This window comes from Mobula birostris, chromosome 14 (genome assembly GCF_030028105.1).
Source record: "Mobula birostris isolate sMobBir1 chromosome 14, sMobBir1.hap1, whole genome shotgun sequence".
NCBI lineage: Eukaryota > Metazoa > Chordata > Chondrichthyes > Myliobatiformes > Myliobatidae > Mobula > Mobula birostris.
In genome coordinates, this window is record NC_092383.1 from 71,490,053 (window position 1) to 71,516,081 (window position 26,029).

At 40.7% G+C, this 26,029-nt stretch overlaps 1 protein-coding gene across 6 annotated transcripts in view; it reads left to right on the top strand.

Moving 5' to 3' along the window:
* LOC140209516 (copine-8-like) overlaps nucleotides 1-26,029 on the top strand; it is a 669,962-nt gene that overhangs the window by 285,958 nt on the left and 357,975 nt on the right. For all 6 annotated transcript variants that reach the window (XM_072277770.1, XM_072277771.1, XM_072277769.1 and 3 more), the window contains one exon: nucleotides 16,750-16,813. In XM_072277770.1, the coding sequence (XP_072133871.1) occupies nucleotides 16,750-16,813 (64 nt within the window). The remainder of the gene's footprint in view (nucleotides 1-16,749; nucleotides 16,814-26,029) is intronic.

Here is a 26,029-nt window from a genome sequence, read left to right on the forward strand (position 1 = left end):
GTACAGGCCCTTGGGCCCATGATGTTGTGTCAAACTTGTAACCTATTCTAAGATCACTCTAACCCTTCCCTCCTACATTGCCCTCCATTTTTCTATCATCCATGTGCCCATCTAAGAGTTTTTTTTTAAATGTCCCTAATGTATCTGTCTCTACTATCACCCCTGCGAGGGGACTCCATTCACCCACCACTCTCTGTGTAGAAAAAAACTTACCCCTGACATCCCTCCCTGTACTCTACTCCAGTCACCTTACAATTGTGCCTTTTGTTTGCTGAATATCAGAGGGTCAATTCCAAAAGGAGTGCTGAACCCTAATCAGAATCATTAAAATGAAAGCAAGTTCTTTGCTTTTTACTTTTCATTTTATAATTTTATGATGCTTGGCCCAATAGTAATATCAAAAATTTTCATCTAGTTGATACCCTTAAACCAAACATATTCATGAGGGAACTGTGTGGGGCACCAGATCAATATGATTGACTGTTGTCTTGCATTGTGCATACATTCACATCCTGAAGGTTTAGCTTCACTTTTATATCTGCCTCAGCAATACCAGCTGCAATGATAAATTTGGCCTAGAAAACATATTGTGCCATTACTGGCGTGGAAGCCTGTCAGGATCACACTGCTGTGCACATCCAGAGCACTGGTAGATGGCCATATGTGTTTGTATTGTATATTAGATCATAAGTCTTCAGAGCAGAATTAGGCTACTCAGCCCATCAAGTCTTCTCCTCCATTCCATCATGGTTATATCTATCTTAAACCTATTCTTCTGCTTTCTCCCCATAACCTTAATCACCCTGACAAGTCAAGAACCCGATCAACCTCTACTTTAAGTATACCCAATGACTTGGCCTCCACAGCCACCTGTGTCAATGAATTCCACAGGTTCACCACATTCTGGCTAAAGAAATTCCTCCTCATCTCTGCTGTAAATAGATGTACTTCTATTCTAAGGTTGTGCCTTCTGGTCCTAGACTCTAATTGCATCAAATTAGGGTGCTACGCCTCTGCCTCATACTATTCATGCCATTGAAGCTGGAACTAGTAGTTAGTCATTGGCCCTAGAGAAAAAAATTGTGGTGGCATGGTGGCATAGTGTAACACTATTTCTGTGCCAACGACCCAGGTTCAATTCCTTCACTGTCTGAAAGGAGTTTGTAGGTTCTCCCTATGACCACATAAGTTTCCTCTAGGTGCTCCAGTTTCTTCCCATGTTCCAAAGACTTTTGTGTTAGCTGTTTAATTTGTCACATGGCTGTAACTGGTTGGCATGGGCTCAGTGGACTGGAAAGAGCTGTGCTGCATGTCTAATTAAAAATGCCTTTTTGTGTTTTGAACACTGGTTCATTTCTTGGCTCAAGGCGCTATTAAAGCTGACTAGGGTGAAGAGGCTCCTCCCCCTCATCCTCCTTATTGTCCTGGAGTAAGACCAGTTCTTGAAATTTTAAGGTCTGGGTGAGGGCAAGAGAAGGGAAGCGTTCACTTGGCCGTCAGATGATCAGATTTGAAACGGGGATTGAGGTGCAGGTTGGCTCTTTCCTCATGGAACGGCATCAAGTGATTGGACTTTTTATAGTTGAAGACTTGAAGTAAGTGAAGCAGCGAGGTATCAAAGACTTTTAGGAATTTGCGGGCATAAATGCATAGAAAAGAAAACCGGGCAAAAGTGAACACACCCAGTAGAGTAAAAGTGGAATATAGTGGGGAGAGAATTATGTAATTAGCAATGTCAATGATGCAGAATGTTAAAAAGGACAAGATAAAATGGTTTATCTTTATTACAGTAACAAAGGATTGCATTCGTGAGTTTGAGAAGAATTGATTTGAATACATAGCTTGAGTTTCAAAAAATGTGGACAAGGATTTGTAGGGCAGCTCACTCAAGGGTTTTGTAGTGAAAATGGAGGTTGGTGTTGAAGTGGCAGCTTTCCTAAATGGAGTGGTCAATGTCAATTTGATTTGGACAGAGAAGTGATGATGCTGACATTTGGGGAGGTGAGGTGGAGACAATATATGAAAGGAGGGAACAGCCAAAGTGTGAGTAACATACATTGTAGTTCTGATGAAGGTCCTTGGCATAGAGTATTGACTGTGCATTTCCCTCCATATAATCTGGCTGACCTACTGAGTTCCTCCAGTCTTGAGTGTGTGTTGCTCCAGATTTCCAGTATCTGCGGTCTCTCTTCTGTCAGCCAACATAGGAACTAACATAAAAATTGGAATGTCAGCAGTTCTTCAGAGTAAGGTCAAGAATTTGGGTAGAAAAGGGCAAAAGGAGCTTGATGAAAGAATGAATAGAAAAATGTAAATCAAAGGAATGGGGATGAGAGAACCAAAATGGAAGATAAGCCAGCTGAAGGAAAGAAGAGATAGAAAGAGCTGATGATATAATTTATTCTTACTGACAAAAAAGTCCCAAAGCTGCTGCTGTATGCAAGGCTGTAGAATGTATAAGTGAGTGTTTAAGAATGGAGCCTCCAATAAAGATTAGGCATGTACATTAATAAAGTTGTTTTTACTCAGTTGGGAATCTGGGGTGAGATATATAAAGGGATTTAAGACTTTGATAAGGAATGGGAATTTATGTAGAACGAGATGTAAGTTAACAATCGGAGTGAGTCTTATCCGTGATTGAGACAATGGGCAGACGAAGCAGCAAGACTCATAGTGTGACAGTAAAATTTAAATTAGTGGGTTCAGCGTAGTGGGAAGAAGTAAAAGCAATGAACACAGAGAATAGTGCATTGTGAGATGAAGTGTGAATTTACTGAGAGTTTCTTAGTGCAGAAGCTTAGGAGGAAGGGGATACAACTGCCACAGTATAAAGTCATTATGATGTGCTGAAAAGAGTAAGATTTTATCGAAAGAAGTTCATGATCAAAGATGAAAAAAATACCAGAGGAGAAAAGGGATAAATCTGTAACCTAATCATTCTGGCATACATCCAAAATCTTCCCTCAGAGAAACTTCCTTTTGTACTTCCTTTTATTGCTAGATATTCCCAAGATATATAACTTACCCATTTTAATATCTGCAATCATTTTTTTTTTGCTTGTTACTCATCTCTTCTGTCCAGCAGAGGTGGGAGTATGCAAACCGCTCTGAAAATGGATCTAAGCTTCTAATGTGCTTCTTTCTCATTTATTTTATTGCCTGACACTTTGTTTCTACTTCACGTTTGCTTTTATTCTATCACATAGAAGCTACCCCTTCATCCAGTTGAATTTATCAATTGAATTACCTTGGTACAGTTTACACCAAGATATAGTGCAATATGTGTTAAACATGAATTTTATAGACATGATTTATGACTGATGATTTAAATGTGATTTTTGAATCTAATTTAATATATCTGTTGTCTCAGACATTGGCTCATAACAAGTCTTGCATCATATTGCTTACTTCTCATTTCTGATTGGTCTAGTTTATTAATCTCCCTTAATTGTGTAATGATATTATTGTTTCATTTTTTAAAAATTGACATTTCACATTTTCATTCTCATTCATTTTCTGTTTGCCCATTCCTTCCTCCTTTTTGTTCATTCCATCCATTACTTCTTTCTTGTCCCTCTCAGGTGGTACAAATCTCAGTTGTACAGGTCATTGGTATGGTTACACTTGGAGTACTGTTTAATCACCTTCTTATAGGACAGACATGGTGAAATTGGAAAAGGTGCAGAAAAGACTTACGAGAATGTTGCCAGGATTCGAGGGCCTGAGTTGTAGGGAGAGGCTGGCATGTCCAGGAATATAGGAGAGTGAGGGTGGCAAGCTCATCAAAGTGCTTAAAATCATGAAAGGCATAAATAAGGTTGATGTTAAGTCTTTTTTAGGGTAAAGGAGTGCAAACTAGGGGGTGTAGATTTAGAGACAGAGTGGAGATTTAAAAGGGATCTGAAGTGCAACATTTTCACTTGTCTTGTTACATACACCTGTTAGGGTGCATTCTCCAGTTACCTTATAAGGTAACCGTAGCCTTCAGCCGGGAGCAGGTGTCATCAGGTGGTTCCCAACCTTCACCGAGTGTTTCGACCCTTAACCACGACGCTCCCCAGTTGGTGGGCCGACAGTGGTGGCCAAATCACTGCCCATCTGCTCCTGGCTTCCAGCTCCCCTCCTCTCACCTACTCCAAATCCAACAAGAAGCTCGTTCTGTCTCTTCCCCCATCCTACGAGCTGCTTGTTTTTTGCTCCTTTCGTCCAGGCCCAGATCTGACAACAACTGCCATGCTGATTTGGCTGGGAAACCTCTGCAGCCGATCTCCACAGGGAACAACCATGCCTGCCATCACACAAAGGATGGTGTGTGTAGGAACTAAACTGCCAGAGGGCACGGTTAAGGCAGGTACAGTAGATCATTTAAGAAACACTTGGATGAGTACATGGAGGAGAGGGATCTGGTGAAATCTGGGCCAAATACAGGAAGTTGGAACTAGCTAGATACACAATGTAGTTGGCATTTACTTGTTGGGCCAAAGGGTTTGTATCCATGCTGTATTGCTCTATAACTACAACTCTCTCATTCTTCCTGTCATTATATCTTTTATTCCCTCTTTCATTCTTTCTTAATTTTTTTCATGGATTCTTAATAGTCTTGGTAAAACTGAGGTTAGTATGGTTCCCTTAAACAATCTGACATGTTTAATCACTGCTTTTCATCAAGAGTCAAAGACGCTCACTTTGGATGTGAAAATCAGGCTGCCCTTGGTTAACTGGAAATTGCTTCTTATTACCTGTTTTTGTTCAAGGGACGGTATTAAATTTTATCCATTGAGTTGGAAATGCATCCTCAGTGACATGTAATTGTGAAATATAGCAGATATGTAAATTAAACTCTGCTTCCACAAGTCATCGCCATTCAAGTGAGTGAACCAGATCACAGGCCTGCCATGGGGATTCACCCCATATATGATGTAATTAACACTGTGCAATTGAAGGTGATTATATCATTAGTGGCAGCTATTAAAATGTGCACTGTTCTGAAGATTAATTTCAGTTCATAAAATGTAATTTCTGGCCATTTGAAGAATTATTTATTCATAACTTAATTTTCCTTGCATATTTGCTCTGCAATGGAATAAATGAGAAATGGAAGCTTAATGAACAAAGAATGTGGTGAATAATTTTCATCAGCTTGAGTGTCAACTAGATAAGCTGCTGTAATAGTATGGTTACACTGATTTGATTGGATATCCAGTGGCCACTTTATTAGGGACAGGAGTGGAATCTAGTACATCGTCTGTTGCTGTGTTCTATCCACTTCAAAATTCAATATGTTGTGCATTCGATGCTCTTTTGCACACCACTGTTATTACACATGGCTATTTGAATTACTGTTGCCTTTCTGTCAGTTTGAAACAGTCTGGCCATTCTCCTCTGACCTCCCTCATTAACAAAGTGTTTTCTCCCACAGAATTGCTGCTCACTGGATTTTTTTTGTTTTTCCAACCATTCTCTGTAAACTATTAAAGACTGTGTGCATGAAAATCCCAGGAGATCAGCAGTTTCTGAGGTACTCAAACCACCCTGTCTGGCACCAGCCATCATTTGACAGTCCACTTTAGATCATACTTGTCCACCATTCTGACATTTGATCTGAACAACAACTAAACTTCTTGATCATGTTTGCATGCTTTTATTCATTGGGATGTTGCTACTTGACTGGCTGATTGGATATTTGCATTAACAAGCAGGTGTACCTGATAAAGTGGCTACTGAGTGCATCTTCAGCTGTAGCTAAACCTAGATATAAAATGGTCTTCCCAGTGATACCCGTTTGCTTAGCTTATAAAATATTAATATTTGGCAATTATATACTTTGTGATGTTGACTTACATTGATTGAAGTGTATAACTATTAGGCTTTCAATAAATCTGCCAGAGCAAATGTTTGCCCTGCTGTAAAATAGAAGCCCGAGTAGCATGCCCCTGAGTCCTCTCTAACACTTACTTACTTTATGACCGACCTACACTGTTCTTTTTTTTAATCCAGGAATTATCTTTATCACGATCTGCCCACATGATCTAAATCTCAGACAGCTTCAGAGAAGTTAACACACTCTCAAGGATGAAAATTCTGCATTTCCATTAATTGTCACAGGGAAAAACGCTCCTGGATTTATCCAAATAACGTAGCTGTTGCTGTGCCTTATTCTGGATTCTCCAGCAGTGGATATACCACCTGACAGCAGTGACCTAGTTTTCCAACATACTTTTCAGTTTCCTGTAGGTATGTACAACTAGAAACTAGAAATAAACACTCTTGTTCTGAGATTTAATGTTTATGGGTATATTAATGTAGCTGGCTACAGCATCCCATAAGCATTATGTTTCAGGGATCACTGCCAGGAAGTGCTGCAACGTGTGAGGCCCATGTCACAAGAACAGGTAAATCTGGGGCAAAGGACAGGCCTGGGATTGGTAAAATATGAGTTGTGCTTGGTGAGTGCAGGTCATGAAGGGAAAGGGCCAGTAGGCTAAGCTAGCTCCCTGCTTGTTACATCTACGCTTTGTCCGCCAGAGAAAGTAGGATCTCCCAGTGGCCACACATTTTAATTCCACATCCCATTCCTATTCTGATATGTCTATCCATGGCCTCCTCTACTGTAAAGATGAAGCCACACTCAGGTTGGAGGAACAACACCTTATATTCCGTCTGGGTGGCCTCCAACCTGATGGCATGAACATTGACGTCTCAAACTTCAGCAAATGCTCCACCTCCCTCTCGTACCCCATCCATTATTTATTTATATACACACATTCTTTTTCTCTCTCTCCTTTTTCTCCCTCTGTCCCTGTCACTATACCCCTTGCCCATCCTCTGGGCTTTCCCCCCCCTCCCTTTTCTTTCTCCTGTCCTATGATCCTCTCGTATCCCTTTTGCCAATCACCTGTCCAGCTCTTGGTTCCATCCCTCCCCCTCCTGTCTTCTCCTATCATTTTGGATCTCCCCCTCCCCCTCCCACTTTCAAATCTCTTACTATCTCTTCTTTCAGTTAGTCCTGACGAAGGGTCTCGGCCCGAAACGTCGGCTGTACCTCTTCCTAGAGATGCTGCCTGGTCTGCTGCGTTCACCAGCAACTTTTATGTGTGTTGTTTGAAATTCCAGCATCTGCAGATTTCCTCGTCCCTGCTTGTTCTAGCTGTTAAACAGCTAGAATGCTTCTCACATTCAAAAATATTCACAATCTCTTAAAAATCAAATGTACTATTTTTTTTTAAAAAATTGAACAATTAAAATGAAGAAAATCAAAGAAGTTGGTGAGGGGGGGAGGGAAAGGAAATGCAATAGCATTTAACTTCTGTGGAAGTCTGCCTTTTACTCCAGATGAAAACAAAGAACCAATCAGCGATGAATAGATTCAGATATTATGACATTCACACAAGCTTGAACGGATTGCAAGATTTTCTGCACGATGTTTCTTAACAAAATATGGCACACAAGCTCCTATATTTAACTTCACAAGTAACTGATATACAACCTTACGTTCAATATCGGGAAGATCTCTGAGCTGGAGTTTGCTCCTGACCAATCTGACTTAGAAGATTGCCACCTAGGTCAAATTTTGTTTTAAGTGTATAAAGTTGTGGTGTATTAAAGTATCTTAATGATGAATGGAATGACACAAAATGTAGACCAGTGACTACGAAATTGTGACTATTTTAATCAAGTCATGGAACACTGCAGCACAGAAGCAGGCCTCTGGCCCATTGCAGAGGTTCTTTTTGATGCAAATCTGAAATTTATCTTCTCTAGATAGTCATAAAATGCAGAAAACCATATAGTTAGTTGAAAAAAAGACATCAATCCCCTCCCCCAGCTCAAAAAGAAAAATAAATAAAAGCTTGCAAACCCCAGCAACTCCCCCATCTAGTCCATGCTGAACTAGTAGTCTGGTGAGTCCCATTCTTCTGCAGCTGGTCCACAGCCCTTCATACCCCTCCCATTTAGGTACTATCCAACACAGTATTCTTTGTTGTACACTAACCCCCCACTCTCTGTGTTATCCGCGAATTTGCTGATCCAGTTTACAACATTATCATCCAAGTGCTGATGAAGCATTGTTGGGAATCTCTCTAAGGATTCTTGGGGGTCATTCAAATGACATTTATCAAGATGTGGTTCTTGATTCATGGGAAAGATGTGGTTTAACTCCACATGTGTGCATTGGAATTATGTGCCGCAATTTGTATTGTTGGGTTAGCTTCCCTGTCTTAATGGCCCACTGCCCACACATGCTTTTCATGGGTAGGTGTCGATATAGGATCAATCTATTAACCGTAGGAGTCAATCACAAACATCACTTATAATGCAGTAGCCATGCCAGCTATTTCATCCAGTTCTTTACACGACAAAGGGAAAAATCCAGGATATGGTGATTTGGCCAAGAGTGATAGTGGCATGGACTACAGGATTAAAACCAGTGATGACTTAAGGAGAACATATCCAACACATTATCCTTAACAACTTCTGCCGTCACCAAAAGGACTCTACCACTATACATAACTGTACTCCTCCCCTCCCCACTTTCCACAGGAATAGCTCCCTCTGTAACTCCCTTCTCCATTCCACCCTCCCCACTGATCTCCCCCCCCTCCCCCAGCATTTCTCCCTGCAGGCGAGTACACCTGCCCCTATACCTCCTCCTTCACCTTCATTCAGGGCCCCAAACAGTCCTTCCAGGAGAGGCAATGCTTCCCCTGCGAATCTGCTGTGGTTGTCTATTGTGTAATGTGCTCGCGGTGCAGCCTCCTCTACATTGGTGAGACCCATTGTGAATTGGGGGAGTGCTTTGTCTCGCACGTCCACACCATCCGTCACAAGCAGGACTTCCTGGTGGCCAAATATTTTAATTCTGCGTTCATCCTCTTGTGCCAAGATGAGGCCACCCTCAGTGTGGAGAAGCAACACCTTATATTCAGTCTGGGTACCCTCCAACCTGATGGAATGAATATTGATTTCTTCTGATGAACAAAAATTCCACCCCCCCACTTCCCCACTCTGATCTTTCATTTTTTCTCCCCTGCCTATTACTTCCCTTGGGTTCCCTCATCCTTCCCTTTCTCCTATTGTCCACTTTCCTCTCCAATCAGATTCTTTCTTTTCCAGCCCTTGACCTTTCCCATCCACCTGGTTTCACCAATCACCTTCCAGCTTTTCTCTTTACCCCCCCCCCCACCTTTTAATTCAGGCATCTTGCCCCATCCCCCACAGTCATGAAGAAAGTTTTCAGCCCAGAACATTGACTCTTTTTTTTCTATAGTTTCTGCCTGACCTGTTGAGTTCCTCCAGCATTTTCTGTGCATTGCTTTGGATTTCCAGCATCTGCAGATTTTCTCTTGTTTATGATTTAAGGAAGCATCAAACACCTTCAGTCACCATTTCACACAAAATTAAAGTGCTATTACTTCAGTGGTAGCTAAATCAAGGTTAATGGTACGAATCACATCACTATTAACAATTCTCAAAGGCAGGAGGAGTGAGTTCACAATGAGATATGCAGATAATCTGATAAGGTTTTCATTGCAGATGTGCCTGTGTCATGATAGTTTCATCTGAGCAACCTCATTGGTTTCATTGCTGTCCACACGTTGTGTTCACACAAATGGTGGGGAGCGTGCTGTTGCCAAGGGTGATGGATGGTCCAGGTCTTTGGAAATAGTTTAAGTTGCTTTGATCTCCCTACCTGTAAGAAATAATAGAATGAGTCAAAAAGTTAAAATTATTTATAATTAATATATAGAATGTAACCAGGTGTTTGCCATGATTTTGTGTTTGTATTTTGTTTTTATTGATGCTGCAGCCTCAAATCAAAAAGACGATAACATTATTTATCAAAATTGCAATAACTTTTCATTCAGGCAGCATTCCAAAATTTGATTCCAGAAATTCCTACTTTCCATCTGTGCATTCATTCTGTGCTTTGGAAAGAAGTACTGTTATCACTTCTAAATATGTTGTAGTTTCAACCTACTTCTCCTTAACATTGCCTCAAAATTTACTCTGATGTAGGTCTGAGAATCTATTCCTTCAACAATCTTTTATTCTTTTTTAAAAACGTTTACTTCCTTAACACCCAACACAGCAATAAGTCATCAGAAAGTCGTTTTACTTTGTAAAGGTCAGTGCTTGGCTTGTTCCTTACAAGGATACTCAAATTTCAAAATATCTTCATAACATCATAGGAACATTGTAGCTGATTTCTTAAGTTGCATAGCCCTAGAATAGCCATTTTCTTTTCTCCTCGAGGACACAAATGAACACAAGGAATTGGAACAATAAACCATTCAATCGTTATTATTCACATCATGGCAATTTAAATAGATACTGCAGGTCAGGCAGCATCTGTAGTGGGGAATAAATAATCGATATTCAGAGCCAAGACCTGTTGATTTCCTCCAGCATTTTGTGTGTGTTTCTCTACCACAATTTTTCAATGAGATATCCTTTAATTGGTCTAAAATCATAGAGCTGGTGTGGGTAATGCTATCGCTGTAGTGTATATGAACTTTCACAATGCTTCTGATGAACAGACTCACTGGTGAAGTTGAAACACATGGCTTAAAAAGAGCATTGATAGTGTGGGCAGACGGGGGCATGAAGAATGGTTGATTTTTTTTATAATCAGAGGAAGGGGAATAATGGTATTTCCCAGCTATCAGTGTAGGGTCATTGTTTTTTGTTTTCTGATCCATGTTACTCTCTTGGATTTTAGGGAGCAAGTCACAATTTCTACATTTGCAGTTGACATTATCCTCCATACAGTATGCCAAGTTCAATGTTAAAATGCAATAGGAGATGAATAGGTTTGTGGAACGGGCAGGTGTTTCATGCTAAGAGAAGTAAGGTTTGATCGGAAGAGGCAATAAGATACTGTTTTAAAAGGGGTAGTGAAGCAGAAGATCCAGGGACCATTTGAAAAGCATCTGGATAGGAGGCATTTAGAGGGATATGTTACAAACACAGGCAAATTGGTAGCACCATGATCACCATGGACAAGTTAGGTTAAACGGCCTCTTTCCATGCTGTACAACCATCAGCCACAAGTCATTTAAAATTGCAGGCAGTTGAGAAACTCTAAATAAGATACACAAAAGTCTCGGCCTTATCTATAAAGTCATGAAGTTGTAGAAAAAAACAAGAAGTTATGTTGCAGTTATCTAAAGCACTGGTCTGACTTCAGCTGGAGTATGGTATTCAATTTAGGTCACCTTAATATAGAAAGGATGTGGAGGCATTGGAGAAAATCGAGATTTATGAGAATAATTCATGGGATGAGATACATTGGAGAGACTTGGACTGTTTTCTCTGGAGGAGAGGTGACTAAGAGATCTGATGAGTGTATAAAAATAATGAGCAAGTCTGGACAGGACTTGATAGTGGGAGGTTGTTTCTGTTGGTGGAGATTGTGGGTTAGCTACCGCAGGCATAACATAATAAGGGGGAAGGGAATTGATAGTGAAGTGGGGGAAAAAAATTTGAATGCAGTTCTGGAAACTTGAAAGCACTGCTTGCAGATGTGATGGTGGCAGTCTCCTTTGTGAGAACATTTCTCTGTGGAGGTGGATAAATACAAGTTTCTGATCCAGCAAGATTCTCAGTTTTAAAATTCTTACGTTTATTTTCACCCCTTAGTATCTTTTAAAAAAGCCTCAGTTCTGGCCTCTCATTCATTCCCACTTTCAAAGACTCCAACATTGGTAATAATTCCTCTGCGGCCTCAGTTCTGGAGTTCCCTTGTTACATCTTCCCAATCTCCATATCTCTCCCCTCCCCTTAGACTATCCTCAAGTCTTCAATGTTTACTTTTAGACTCTTTAATTCTAACTTGGCGAGCAAAGCTATAGTCTCCCCTGTCACAATTATTCTAAACACTGGTGCTCAGCAAGGTTGCATTGTCAACCTCCTACTCTATTCCCTGTATGCTCATGACTGCATGGCTAAGTTCTACTGTAACCCCACCTACAACTTTGCAGATGATGCCACCACAGTGGGCCATATCTCAAAAGTTGGAGTACTGAAAGGTGATAGAGAACTTAGTGACTTGGTGTCATGACAACAATCTTTCCCTCAATGACAAAGCACAAAACAGCTGGTCATTGACTTCTGGAGGGGAGCAGTACACATGCTCCTGTCAACAGGGGTTGAGGTTGAGCAGTTTGAGAGCTTCTGGTTCCAATAGTTTGTCTTTGTCCAACTATGGACATCACAGCCATGAAAGCTCACCAAAGTCTTTACTTCCTTGGAGGCTAAAGAAATGTGGCATGTCACTGTCAACCCTTACCAATTTTCATCAAGGCAACATAGAAAACATTCTGCCTGGATGCATAATGGCTTGGATGGCAACTGCTCTGCAGGTGAGCACAAGAAACTGCAAAGTTGTTGACATACAGTAGCTTAGTACATCATGGGGGAAAAAAAACCTCCCCTTCATGGACTTTGACTATATTTCACACTGCCTCAGTAAAGCAACCAGCATTTAATTATGGCCCACCTCCCCTGGACATTCCCTCATCTTCCTTGTTCCATCAGGCAGAAGATACAAAAGCCTGAAAGCAGGTACCACCAGTCTCAAGGACGGTTTCTACTCAACTATTGTAAGACTATTAAATGGCTTCCTATTACAATAATAAGGACTCTTGAGCTCATGACATTCATTCCCGGAATGGTTCTCATCAACCTCCTCTGGACCCTCTCCAATGCCAGCACATCTTTTCTTAGATATGGATCTGAAAACTGCTCTTAATACTCCAAATATGGTCTGTCCGATGCCTTATAAAGGTTCAGCATTACACACTTACTTTTATATTCAAGGCCTGATCTGAAATAGTCAGCATGGTTTTGTAAGTGGGAGGTCATGTCTGACAAAAGTTTTGAAGTTGCCTGGAGAAGTAACAAAATGGATAGAAAAAAAATAGGGGCAGTGGATGTTGTCTAGATGATCTTTAGTATGACCTTTGACAATGTCCTGAATGGCAGCTTGTTTTGAAATGTTAGGTTATAAGGGATTCTGGACAAATTAATGGATCCAGAATTGGCTTGATGATGGGAAGCAGAGAGTGAGGGTGATAGTTGAAGGTCTAGTAGTGTGTGACTAGTGGGGTGCCCTAGAGATCAGTGTTAGGATCTTGGTTATTCATTATTTAGGTAGATAGGTATGAATGTACATGGCATGATTAGCAAGTTTGCTCATGATACTCAATCAGGGGGTATTGTTGAAAGTAAATTGCATGAGATCTTGATCAGTTAGGGAGATAGGCTGAGCAATGGCAAATGGATTTCATCTTTGGATAATTGTGAGGCGAATCCTTTTGGACAGTAGGACTTGGGTGCTAATGATTGTTGTGGAACAGAAGGACCTGGGAGCTAAAAGTGGCCACATGAGAAGACAGCGTGGTGAATAAGGTGTTTAGCATGTTGGTCTCTGTCACTCAGGGTACTGAGTTTAAGAGAAGGGACATTATATTGCAGTTATATAAGCTTTTGACGAGGCTGCACTTGTAGTGTACAGTTTTGATCATCTCCGATAAGATTATAAAATCATGAGAGATATGAATAGGATGCATGGTCATAGTCATTTCCCCAAGTTTGGAGGAATCCAAAACTAGAGGACAGTACTAAATTTCTGCAGCAGTGCTTTAAACATTGTTCTTTTGTGTGCATATCCATCCTTGGGATCAGTGAAATCCCTCTTCCTGTGCTGTACAATTCTGCATACTGTGTTCTGTTCTATGTGCTTGTGAGTAACCCCACCTCCCAGCGAACTGGCATCAGTACCATCTTTGTTTTCTTTTCCCACTGTAAACCACTCATCTCCATTATCTGACCAGATGCCAGATCTACACTTTTCTGTCAGATGCATGCTGTGGCAGTATCTAAGGAGAGAGAGAGTACTTGGTCTGAATATTTGTACTTCAATCCATCTAAAATGTGAACGCATTCAGGGATCTTGACAAATGGTTTCTGGTTTTCGAATCAATAATTTCCATTTTAAACTTCAGGCACTTCTGATAGTGATTTGCAACTGTTAAGAGGTGTCCAAGGGGTAAAGCTAAGTAGAGTGGGACAAGCTGAAAGCCTGTTATGCTACACTTACAATAATACGGAAAGTTGAGTTTCTATAAATGTGAAATCAATTAAAATATGACTTAATGACTTAAGTATGTCTAATCAAGTATGCTTTTCTTGGTGTTCCTTGCAATGAAAGGCAAATAAATGTAGTTACCTGCACGAAATAAAATACATTATGATATAGTGGAGTGATGGCAGAGAGCTGAGGAGCTGGTAATTGCGTTCTAATGCCACTGGAGCGTGTTAGAGCAGCTTTTGGGTTCAAAGACAGATGGCACACATGACTGTATGATGATACGTTATCTTGTTTCAGCCATGTTCTCATTAACAGCTGACCAAGCTATGGCCAGTATATCCCCTTCTTGAGTTTAGGAAATTTAGGCATGCTTGTCTGGTTAAGTCAGACAAGTAGAGCTAAAGAAGATACAAAAATATCTGTCAAGGTCCCGGCAATCTCCTCCCATGCTTTCCCGGGATAGATCTCAACAGGTCCTGGGGACATAGCCACATTAATGCTTTTCAAAAGACCCTACTCCTCCTCAATATCAACATGCCTTAGAATATTAACATACTCCTCCCCAATCTCACCATCATCCATGCCCTTCACCTTGTTGAATACCAATGCCAAGTATTCATTAAAGAATTCACCCACTTCCTCTAAATCCATTCATAAATTCCGTCCTTTATCTATAAGTGGACCTATTCCTTCCCAAGCTATCCTTTTGCTCCTAATGTGTGTACAATGGCTTGGGACTCCCCTACTTGCCAAGGAGGCTCCTTGTAATCCTGAAAAGGAAACTCAAAAAATGTATCAAGCATATTCAACACTGTTCCCACCTAAGTACTGTGAAAGAAGTGCTCCCTGAATACTTTGAATATTTTCAGAATACATCTGACATTTGTTTTCTGTCTAGCTCTGTAATCCCTCTGTTATTCAGAATAATACAGCACAGAAGTAGGTCCTTTAGCCCAAGTGTTCCATGCTGACCACAGCACCTTCCCTGCTTGTCCCAGTTGCTCATGTTTGGCTTATAAACCTCAAGCACCTCCCTTCTAAGTACCTAAGCAAATGCCTCATACCGAAAACAACCAGTTTGTTCCAGGTGCTCATTATCTTCTCTGTAAAGAAGTTACATCTCAGGTCTCTTTTAAATCTCTCCCTTTCTATCTTGTATCTAATTTTGTTCCCTTTCCTCAGAATCTTCTGCTCCACATTTAAAACTTGTATATTTTTCGTAAAGCTTGCCCAGGATCGATCACAGTGCTATAGCTGAATCAACGCTTTATAAAGTCTCATTGTGGCTTTCAGTTTGACATTTATCAAGTTATCAAGTTTGCAATCCTGTATATTTTATTGATCACATTCTCAAATTGCTCTGCCACTTTTGCCTGAATGTACGTAACAGTTTTTAGTCTGGAAATTGTTTCAAGTATGTAATTTGACTGAAACTGTTAAGCTTTAGGAGTATGGCTTGGATTGTTTTGATGTCATGCTGAGTGATTGTATGCTATAATGACCTTTGTCAATGTATCAGGCTGGAAAATATTGCACTAAATTTGACAATAATGGATGGCATAGGGTAGTGTAGTACAACTTGACAGTTCACTGCTGCTTCAGATATGACTTCCATTATTTTGCTACTGTGGCAAGTGTCACACATTTGCTGATACAAGACATGAAATTTCTGCCACAGTTATTAGTGTCAGTAAAATTAAGATCTCAGATTTGCAACATGGAGAAGTGGACAGTAGGCAGTATTTTTATCCAGTGGATATATTGCTTAGGCATTATACAAGAAAGATCTGACTGCAAACTTCAACTTCCCCATTGCAATCAAAATTCAGCTGACCAACTGATATGAAGAATCTGCTGTAGATTTTAATGAAGGCATTTCCTCAGTTTAGTGTTTGCAGCAGAATCATAAATATCCATTTGTATTTGTGTTTGTTATTTCAGCAGAAACAAGATGTTTTGATAGATCTGCTTATTATGGCAAGCGAATTATGGCCTAATATTGGACCCATCATCTAATATGAAGTTCCATTCTATAAGTTTGGTATGTGCAAAATAATAAAAAAAAACATCCATACTCCATATGGCTCAGTTTCATATACTGGAGTGCGAAAGCAGACAGTACAGTTACAAGCAGTAGCAATCTGCTCCAGCTAAAAGATACCCTTGGCAACTGGAAAATGCCTGCAATGCAGTCAGATCGGGCTAATTTGGCATATCAATATTTTATTATCATCCCTGAAAAGTCAGAACTATTTTCCATTATCACCTTTCCATTTTCCTGGCAGACATGTGATGGATGCTGCTAAATGTCAGTACAAATGCTAGTTGCTTCAACAATACCAGTTTGAGTCTGCACAAGAGGGGAAATCAAATAACCTGTAGTTTGTGAAAATGCACTTTCTGTAAAATATTTTGCATATTCTGTCTTTTTCAGCATTGATGTTGTGCTATGCTTCCATTTATTTGCCTACTTTAGGAAAAATGTCAATGAAAGCATGTCAGAAACAACTTTTTTTTACTGTATTTCATTATAAATATTGCAAATAGTTATCAATCCCATTCCACACAATATCTTTCAGTTTGTTCTGATTATTCTTTGTTATGCAATTATGTGATTGGAAAATTAAAACAGAAGTTTTTTTATTGTCTCTTCTCAGTGGAATCCCAGGAAAGAAATGTGGAGCAATTATTCTCTCAGCTGAAGAACTTGGCAATTGTCGGGTAAGTAAAAGCTTTCATTGTCACACTGAGAACTGAAATCAGGTTGGAGAGTACCTTCTGGGTGCTGTAAATCTTTTGTGAATAATGTCACACTGCATTCCAGTGTTTGTAAAACAATGGGCCTTTTTAACTGTTGCTTGACTATTTTTTCATGTAAGCATTAGACCGTCAGAAGTCAAATACTGTGAAGAAAGCAAGTCTGGTGGTCCTCGAGGCTACTGTACTAATGCAATTTTCAGGCAGTCTTGTTAACAAAAGTGGCTACATAACAGGTTGGTGGATGTAGATGCCCCTGCAATGCTTAAAATATTCCTTAAATAATCACTTGATGTACTATAAATTACAAGGCCTCAGGCAAGGGCTGGGAAGAGCAATTAGATTGAAAGGTTCTTGAGTATGAGGATATAGTTAACTACTTCCCTTGCAGATGCTACACTGTGATGGCCTTATTGTTATAGGCACTCCCAATGATAGACACCCTCAGGATCGTTAGGTCCAAGATTTCCTGCAATGCATCAAAATGTTCATTGCATTAGTAAAGGAGTTACATCCTTTGTATTTGATAAGGAAGCAAAGGTGATGAATGGCAGGGTGTGCTGGTTGAATTCTGCAGGTACTGCAAGCCAACTCAGAAATTGTAGTTGACAAATTACAGAGGTTTAATGCATAAGGAAGAATTTTAACTGGCTAACAATCCTGAGTGGTTTCCATCTGAAATGAAAGGAAAGGGAAATTGGCCAACTATTCTTCAAGGTGAATATTGGAGACTACTTGTTCTCACAGTCCTTTAACTCAATGGTAGGGGCAAACATAAATACAAGAGACTGCAGATGCCAGAAATCTTCAGTAACACACACACAAACTGCTGGCAGAACTCAGCAAGTCAGGCACCATCCATGTAGGTGAATAAACAGTCGATGTTTTGGGCAGAGATCCTTCATCAGGACTGATGAAGTGTCTCGGCCTGAAAAGTTGACTATTTATTACCCTCCATAGATGCTACCTGACTTGATGAGTTCCTCCAGCATTTTGTGTGTGTTGCTCAACGGGGCAATCCGTTGGGTCCTATTGCTCAAGAATGTGAGGATGAAGAGTTCTGGAAAATTTTAAACTAAGAAAGGACTTGTGCAATCTCAGGACCTCCCGGATTCTGCAGAGAGAAGAGGATTCTGTTGAATATATTATGGGCGCATGCATCCCTAGCACTGGTAGTACCTGGATGAGGCACTAACTCAAGCAAGCGATATCCAACACCTAAGCTCCCTGTCCAAGTCATCTTCTCACAGGCACCATTACGCAGGAAGTACAGAAGTCTGCTGTCCCACTTTGCCAAGCTACTTCCCTTCAGCTATTGAGCTGGTTCAGAACAAACCACCACAACCCTAGTCACTAGAGTTTAGCAACACTATGACCACTTTGACGACTCTGCACTAAAATAGTCTTTTTTGTAATTCCAATTGTGTTCTTTTTCTCAAAATTCTTTAGCTTATATTTTCTTGTGCATGCTGCTTGCATGGTGTTAAGTTCCTGCAGTAAGGTTTTCATTGCACTTTTGCATACATGTACAGTACTTGTGCCTATGACAACAAACTCAACATAGAATGGTACAGCATAGGGACAGGCTCTTTGGTGTTCCACTGCGTTTAATATCACTGGCGTAATTTATGAAATTTGTTAACTTAGCAGCAGCAGTCCAATGCAATACATGATACATATAGAAAAAATAAGAATTACAGTATATATATATATATATATATATACATACGTATACTAAACAGTTAAATTATAAATAGTGCAAAAACAGAAGTAATAAAAAAATTTAGGTAGTGCTTATGAGTTCAATGCCTATTTAGAAATCGAATGGCAGAGGGGAAGATGCTATTACTGAATCACTGAGTGTGTGTGCCTTCTGGCTTCTGTACCTTCTTCCTGATGGTACAATGAGAAGAGGGCATGTCCTGGGTGGTAGGAGTCCTTAATAATGGACACCACCTTCCGGAGGCACTGCTCCTTGAACATGTCTTGGATACTACGAAGGCTAGTACACATGATGGAGATGACAAATTTTACAGCTTTCTGTAGCTTCTTTCAATCAATGACTTGACTTTGTATCTCCCAAAATACTTTATGGCCACTGAAGTTCTTTTAAAGTATTATGTTTGGTCATCTGAGAAACTCAACAGGCAAGTGGTATGTGGTGAACTCTAACAGAATTATTTGTCCAGGTAATTAGTTCAATGTTGTTGATTGAGGGGTAATTGCTAGTCAGGAAGACTGCTGAGAAAGATAAACATAATTTTCCTTTAAAGACCTGCATTTCTGGCCTTTTGGGTTTATAAACTATTCTGAGATGCTGGAAATCTTCAGCAACACAGACACAAACTGCTAGGGGAACTCAGTAGGCCAGGCACCATCCATGTAGGTGAATAAACAGTCGATGTTTTGGGCAGAGATCCTTCATCAGGACATGCACACCTCCAAACTCCAGGTGGCAGATAATTGAGGCTCCCATCCAATTCAGGCAAAGACTTCAATTATTCAGCAGAAGCAGGCAAGTTAAATGTACTATTGGGTGAAACTGGCACAACATATAAATCACTCCATTTCACTTCTGTTTCCGTGTTGCTCTTGTTTAAGGTTTCTCCTGTAATCACAGTTGATCCCTTGCTAATTCGCTCTTGAAAAAAAATTGGTGCCTGAATAATTAATCACGAAAGTGGCATGACCTAACAGCGGAACAGAAAGTATGAATAGTAATTAAACCTGAAGTGACTGCTAGTTATTTTAGGTTATTTAATATTCGAATCTAGCAAAATGGAACATATCCTAAACTTTGGCAAGGTACTGGCAGAGTGGAGAGAAGCCAGAATGTTAAAGTATTTGGCCTAGAAATTCTAATGCACCTCAGCAGCAGGACTGTCTTTAGCCCTCTAATGAAACCTTGGATGTGGTAGACTGTTAAGCACGACTGACGAGGTGTTTCACAGAGTATCTTGGTCCCCTGTTCAGAGACACTGATGAAAGCTGGTTTTCAGAATGCTGCTAGCCACAAACCTAATGAGGCCTGATAGGAGACTGGTGAGTGGCTGGCCCCAGCAAGTGATGCTCATAAATGGTGGGTGACTTGAAAAGTTGGCACTGATGGGCAGATGGTACCAGATGCCGATATTGAATGTTTCAGTGGGTGGCACTGGAGATGGTCTGTGCCTGCTTGAATGGGCAACATCAGAGACTGGCATTGGATGTTTGGGGTTGTACGTGGCATCATTCACTGACAATTTTTGGATGGTTTGATGGGTGTCATTATAGAGTCTCACCAAATAGTTGTGGGGAAAAATATGCACTGGAGAATGGCTCTGTTTGATCATTGGGGTCTGGTATTGGAGACTGCACTATCAGATGTTTGATCGAATGACTTTGGAGACTCGTATGAATGGATGATTAGCATTAATGCAGAATGGAGCCCAGATCTGATGACTGGAAGCTAGTGTGAATAGCTGAAGGAGTCTATCTGTGATGGTTGGAAAGAATGGTAGATGGAAGAGTGGGGGTGACAACAGCAGTTTGTTCTGAGGGGTCTAGGTCAGAGGATCCCAACCTGAGGTCTATGGACCTCTTGCTTCATAGTATTGGTCCATGGTATAAAAAAAACTTGGAACCCTCTGGTCCAGGTGATGGAGAATCAAGAGGACGAGTGGATTGATGGGAGTGCAGAAGTTCTAGATACAGCGTGGGATGAGGTGTGTCGGCCCAAGGGATGAGAATGAAATAACCCAGTTGCCTACAGGAGTAGCCAAGCAGGCCTTAAGCTTGGAAGAACATATGGTCCCAAAATTGCCGCTCGCTGGATGACTTGGTCCAGGCTCACTGCAGTGTTCTTAATAGAATATTGCACATGAATGATGACATACTGCATTCTCCCAGTGATACTTGCATTGTAGGGCAAGTGTGGCTCGATACTGGGAGATGCTGCCCAGTATCAGGAGCAAAATAATAAACTGCTGGAGGAACACTGAATGCTTGAGGACCCAAACGGTCTACACAGCTTCCATTTTATATGTTCTTACATGTGTTCATATGCAATTTCCAGATTGATGTGAAACAACTGGAACATCATTGTAACTGCATTTCACTCTGCGAAAAACTAAGTTTTCAATCTCATTCTGCAGGAGGAAAAAGAGCAATTGAATTTCTAGGCATGTTGGTACAAAATCTGATTTGTCTTAAAATCCAACCCACTTCACTTTGAAGCCTTATAACTTAATGTATAATTTATCCCAGCTATCCACTGTTGTTAATGACTGAATGTGGTGTTTGAGTAAATATGAACTGTACCATCATATTCCCTTATTAAATAAATGCATTATGCCTTTAAAAGATTAAATTCTTGTACTTGCCTTTTCAAATGTGATGCTGCAAATATGCTTTCCTACATTTTATTAAATCTCAGCCAAAAAGTGGGTTTAAATGTTTAAAAAAAAAACACAATAAGGAATGGATTCCAAGACTAAATGCACACACCAGTACTGGGAAGCAGCTGTTTGCTGTAGGAACGTGCTTTTAACTTTTATTATTGGAATGATTTCCCTTTAGAAGTTTGAGTAGGAAATTGTTGATCCATAAAGGCTCCAGAGAAGCTCTGAAGTTATATTTTCCAGATTTGATACATATTTATTATTTAAATAGGGAAAGGGGTAGTAAATAATCAAATTATTTATTGGCAAACAACAGGAATTCTGCAGATGCTGGAAATTCAAGCAACACACATCAAAGTTGCTGGTGAACGCAGCAGGCCAAGCAACATCTGTAGGAAGAGGTGCAGTCGACGTTTCAGGCCGAGACCCTTTGTCAGGACTAACTGAAGGAATTATTTATTGCTTGATTTTGATTTTGGTCAAAATGTTCTCTGGTTATAAAATTGGAAAATATTATTCTTGGTTTGTGAAACGCAAGTGAGATAATTTTTCTCTGTCCTACAATAGATTAGAAAGCACAAAATGACATTAAACATTAATGGGTTGAATTGAGCTCCAGGATATGGAACTGAGTCACGAGATGTGTAAATGAGTAGTTGTACATTTCAATTTAAGTATTGCAAGAGCAGGGCACCTTCAATCTGCGAACAAATACAGATTTGATTTGGTCATAGTCATAGAACACTACATCACAGAAACAGGCCCTTTGGCCCATCTAATCTGTGCTAGCCCATTAATCTGCCTAGTCCTATTGACCTGTACCCAGACCTTAGCCCTCCATACTCCTCCCATCCATGTACCAATCCAAATTTCTCTTAAAAGCTGAAATCAAAACCACATCCACCACTTAAGCTGGCAGCTCGTTCCACACTTTCACCACCCTCTGAGTGAAGATGTTCCCCTTAAACATTTCAGCTTTCACCTTTAACCCATGACATCTAGTTGTAGTCTCACCCAACCTTAGTAGAAAAACGCAAACACCAGGAAATCTGCAGATGCTGGAATTTCAAGCAACACACATAAAAGTTGCTGGTGAACGCAGCAGGCCAGGCAGCATCTCTAGGAAGAGGTACAGTCGATGTTTCAGGCTGAAACCCTTCGTCAGGACAGAGGGTCTCGACCCGAAACGTCGACTGTACCTCTTCCTAGAGATGCTGCCTGGCCTGCTGCGTTCACCAGCAACTTTTATGTGTGCTGCTTAGTGGAAAAAGCCTGCTTGCAGTTATTCTATCTATGCCCTTCATAATTTTGTATACCTCTATCAAATCTCCTCTCAATCTTCCATATTCTTGGAATAAAGACCTAACCTATTCAACTATTCCTGATAACACAGGTCCTCAAGTCCTGACACCATCCTTGTAAATATTCTCTGCACTCTTTCAATCTTATTTACATCTTTCCTGTAGGTAGGTGATCAAAGCTACACACAATATTCCAAATTAGGCCTCACCAATGTCTTATATAATTTCAACATAACATTCCATCTGGTGTACTCATTGATTTATGAAAGGCATTGTGCCAAAAGCTTTCTTTACTACCCTAACTAGTTGTAAGACCACTTTAAAGGAATTATGGATCTGTATTCTCAGATCCATCTGTTCTACAGCACTCCTCACTGCCCTTCTGCTCACCATGTAAGCAGGGCCGGATTTAGTGGGGCCGGGGCCCCTGCCGACACCATAAAATGCCGCTGTACCAAGCAAAAAAAAAAGCAAGAACAAGAGCAAAGGTCGTACTGGTTTAAATATCAAAGCTGTGGACCAAGACTTTGGTTTAGTACAGTACGTAGGCTATAAACTTACAGGCCTTAAGAGGGAGGACAGAAAGTAATGCAGATTCTTAGTTTGAAGGACAGCATCTAAAGCACTCAAAAATTGACCTAGGCTTAGTTGGCTTAGTAAAGTTATGAGAGAGACGAAGTATGATGTACCCAATCTTAAATCTTTATTTAGCTATTACTGCACATACCATAGGCCTTATTTCTCAAACAATGCCAAAGCATTTTTATCTAGGTATTTTTCTCAACTGTGTGTTCTGAGAAAGTAAAACGGAAATGAGAGACAAAAAGGCCAAGAGAGATGGCACTATGGCAAACTAGGAAACTTGACAATACTCCAATAATCTTTTTGAAAAATGTGATCTAGCACATACAAACCTATTGCTGTGCTGTGTGGCTTGCAGAGTAAAAACCACTTACTACTTACTCAGTTTGTAAACAGTCAACTATTAGCCTGTTGCCTCAAAAATAGGAACAGCACTGACACACAAGCCTAGATATTTACAAAGCCAGATGCTTGTTTTCCAAAATTGAAGCCTAGTTCTTCTGGATTTCTTCACAGCAAAGTCTTTGATCAGGTCACTAAAATCCAGTTTCCAAACAAGATCACTATCAAGTGACATCAGAGTAAGATGATTCAGCCTGTCCTGTCCCATTGTAGATCTGAGCCTATTCTTCACTAGCTTTTGCAGTTCTGTATCTATTCTTCCACTCTCAGACGCTAGCGTAACGTAGGTCAGTTTCGTTTACCTGTGGTGGTCGCTATTTTCATGCTCTCCTATGCACTCAGCGGCATGTTTCCAGTCGCTAAAGCCAGTTTCAAAGATGGACTGACAGTTACCATCACTGACGATGCGGCATGCAAAACAAAACACACAGCCAGTGGAAGGGGAATATAAGAGCCATTGCCTTGATATGTACTCACCATTTACGAGCTTGCGTTTGAAGTGAAATTTGGAGAAAAAAGTGTCTCTGCTGTTGGTACACTCATTCCAAAGCTTTGATATCCACATCTTTATTCTGGCAGGACTCCGGCCCTTTCTTAGCTCAGTATGTTCGGATTGAATCATCTAATGTCTCCTTTCCCCAGCGAGCAGGATCAGTGCTGTAAGGATCCTCAGTAGCGGTAATGTTAATATTAATGGTGGTCAGACTGGTTGTTCGGAGGCCTCTGTGGTTGGGAATCTCAAAGTCATTCTCTCTGCCTCTTCAACGTTAGCTGCTGACTGTGGCAAGGACGGTGATCCTGTGCTAATGCTGGTGCTAGCACTAGCTGTTGAACAAGTCTCCATTTGTCCACCGGTCTCAGACTGTGACAAGAGCGATGGTACTGCTGCATCATCGAGAACAAGTTTAAAAAATTCTGTCAATTTCAAAGTTTTTTTTAATGTTTCTTTCTCACAGTCCTCTTTTTCTTATTTCTTTTTTCTTTTCTGTGCTCAACTCTCGCATTATTTTTTGTCCGCCATGAAGATAGCTACCTATTTTGGTACCTATCTGGCCCCTGGGCTGCAGCCCAGCCTAGCCCTGCCTAAAGTACGGCCACGCATGTAATTCCTACCCTGGTTGGTCCGCTCAAAGTGCAATGCCTCACACTTGTCTGCATTAAATTCCATTTACCATTTTCAGCCCATTTGTGCAGCTGATCTAGATCCCATTGCAAGCTTTGATAGTTTCCTTCACTGTCCACTGCATGCCCAATCACAGTGTCATCTGCAAATTTGCTGATCCAGTTTAGCACAGTATCATTCAGTTTGTTGACATAGATGACAAACAGCAAAGAGCCCAGCATCGATCCCTGCAGCATATTACTAGCCACAGGCCTCCAGTCAGAGAAGCATTCATCAACTACCACTCTGGCCTCTCCCACGAAGCCAATTTCTCATCCAATTTACCACATCATCTTGCATGCCAAGTGGCTGAACCTTCCTAACCAACCTCCCATGCGGGACCTTGTTGAAGGCCTTGCTAACGTCCATGTCGACAACATCCACTGACTTGCTTTCATCAACTTTCTTGGTAACTTACTTGCAAATCTCTGTAAGGTTAGTTAGATGTGAACTACCATGTACAAAACCATGTTGACTATCCCTAATCAGACTCTGTCTATCCGAATACTTGTATATTCGGTCCCTTAGAATACCTTCAAATATCTTTCCCGCTACTGATGTCAGGCTTATACTTGGAGCCTTTCTTTAAACAATGGAACAACATTAGCTATCCTCCAATCCTCCAGTACGTCATCCATGGCTACGGCCCCTATAATTTCTGCACTAGCTTCCTTGCATGGGGCTTGAGGGAAGACTTTGTTGGGTCCTGGGGATTTATCCACACTAAATTGCCTCAAGCCAGCAAACACTTCCTCCTCCGTAATCCCTATAGGGTCCATGACCTCGTTGCTGCTTTGCTTCTCTTCTATAGTCTCTGTGTCCCTCTCCCAAGTAAATACAGATGCAAAAAACATTCATTTAACGTCTCCCCATTTCTTTTGGCTCCACACATAGGTTATATTCTGATCTAACAGAGGGTAAATTTTAACGGGAAAAATAATCTACCTACAGTTTACACCTCTCCTTGTTGAAGACTAGATTAGCCAACGCCTTAACTTCTCTCTCTAATACTGGCCCACTCACACAATGTCTGCACTCACAGTGATCACTCCACTCAAATCTAATTTCTTTCTACTGGTTCTTGCCAAATGCCTAATTATGCACAATCCAATATCTCCTCGGGAACAGCGGCACACAAGATGTGCTGGCTGCCCTGCTCATGTCTTTTAAACTCAGTCTCCCTCTTTGTTGTCTCCTCCGGAACTGTGGTGTGCAAAATGTAGTATGACATCATTAACATTAACCCTTGCAGACTGTGATGTTCTCTTTGCATCACCGAGTCACCACAGAAAATTATTTATTTACTTAGCAAGAAACAAGAATTGAATTTTGTTTTGGATATATGATGATGAGG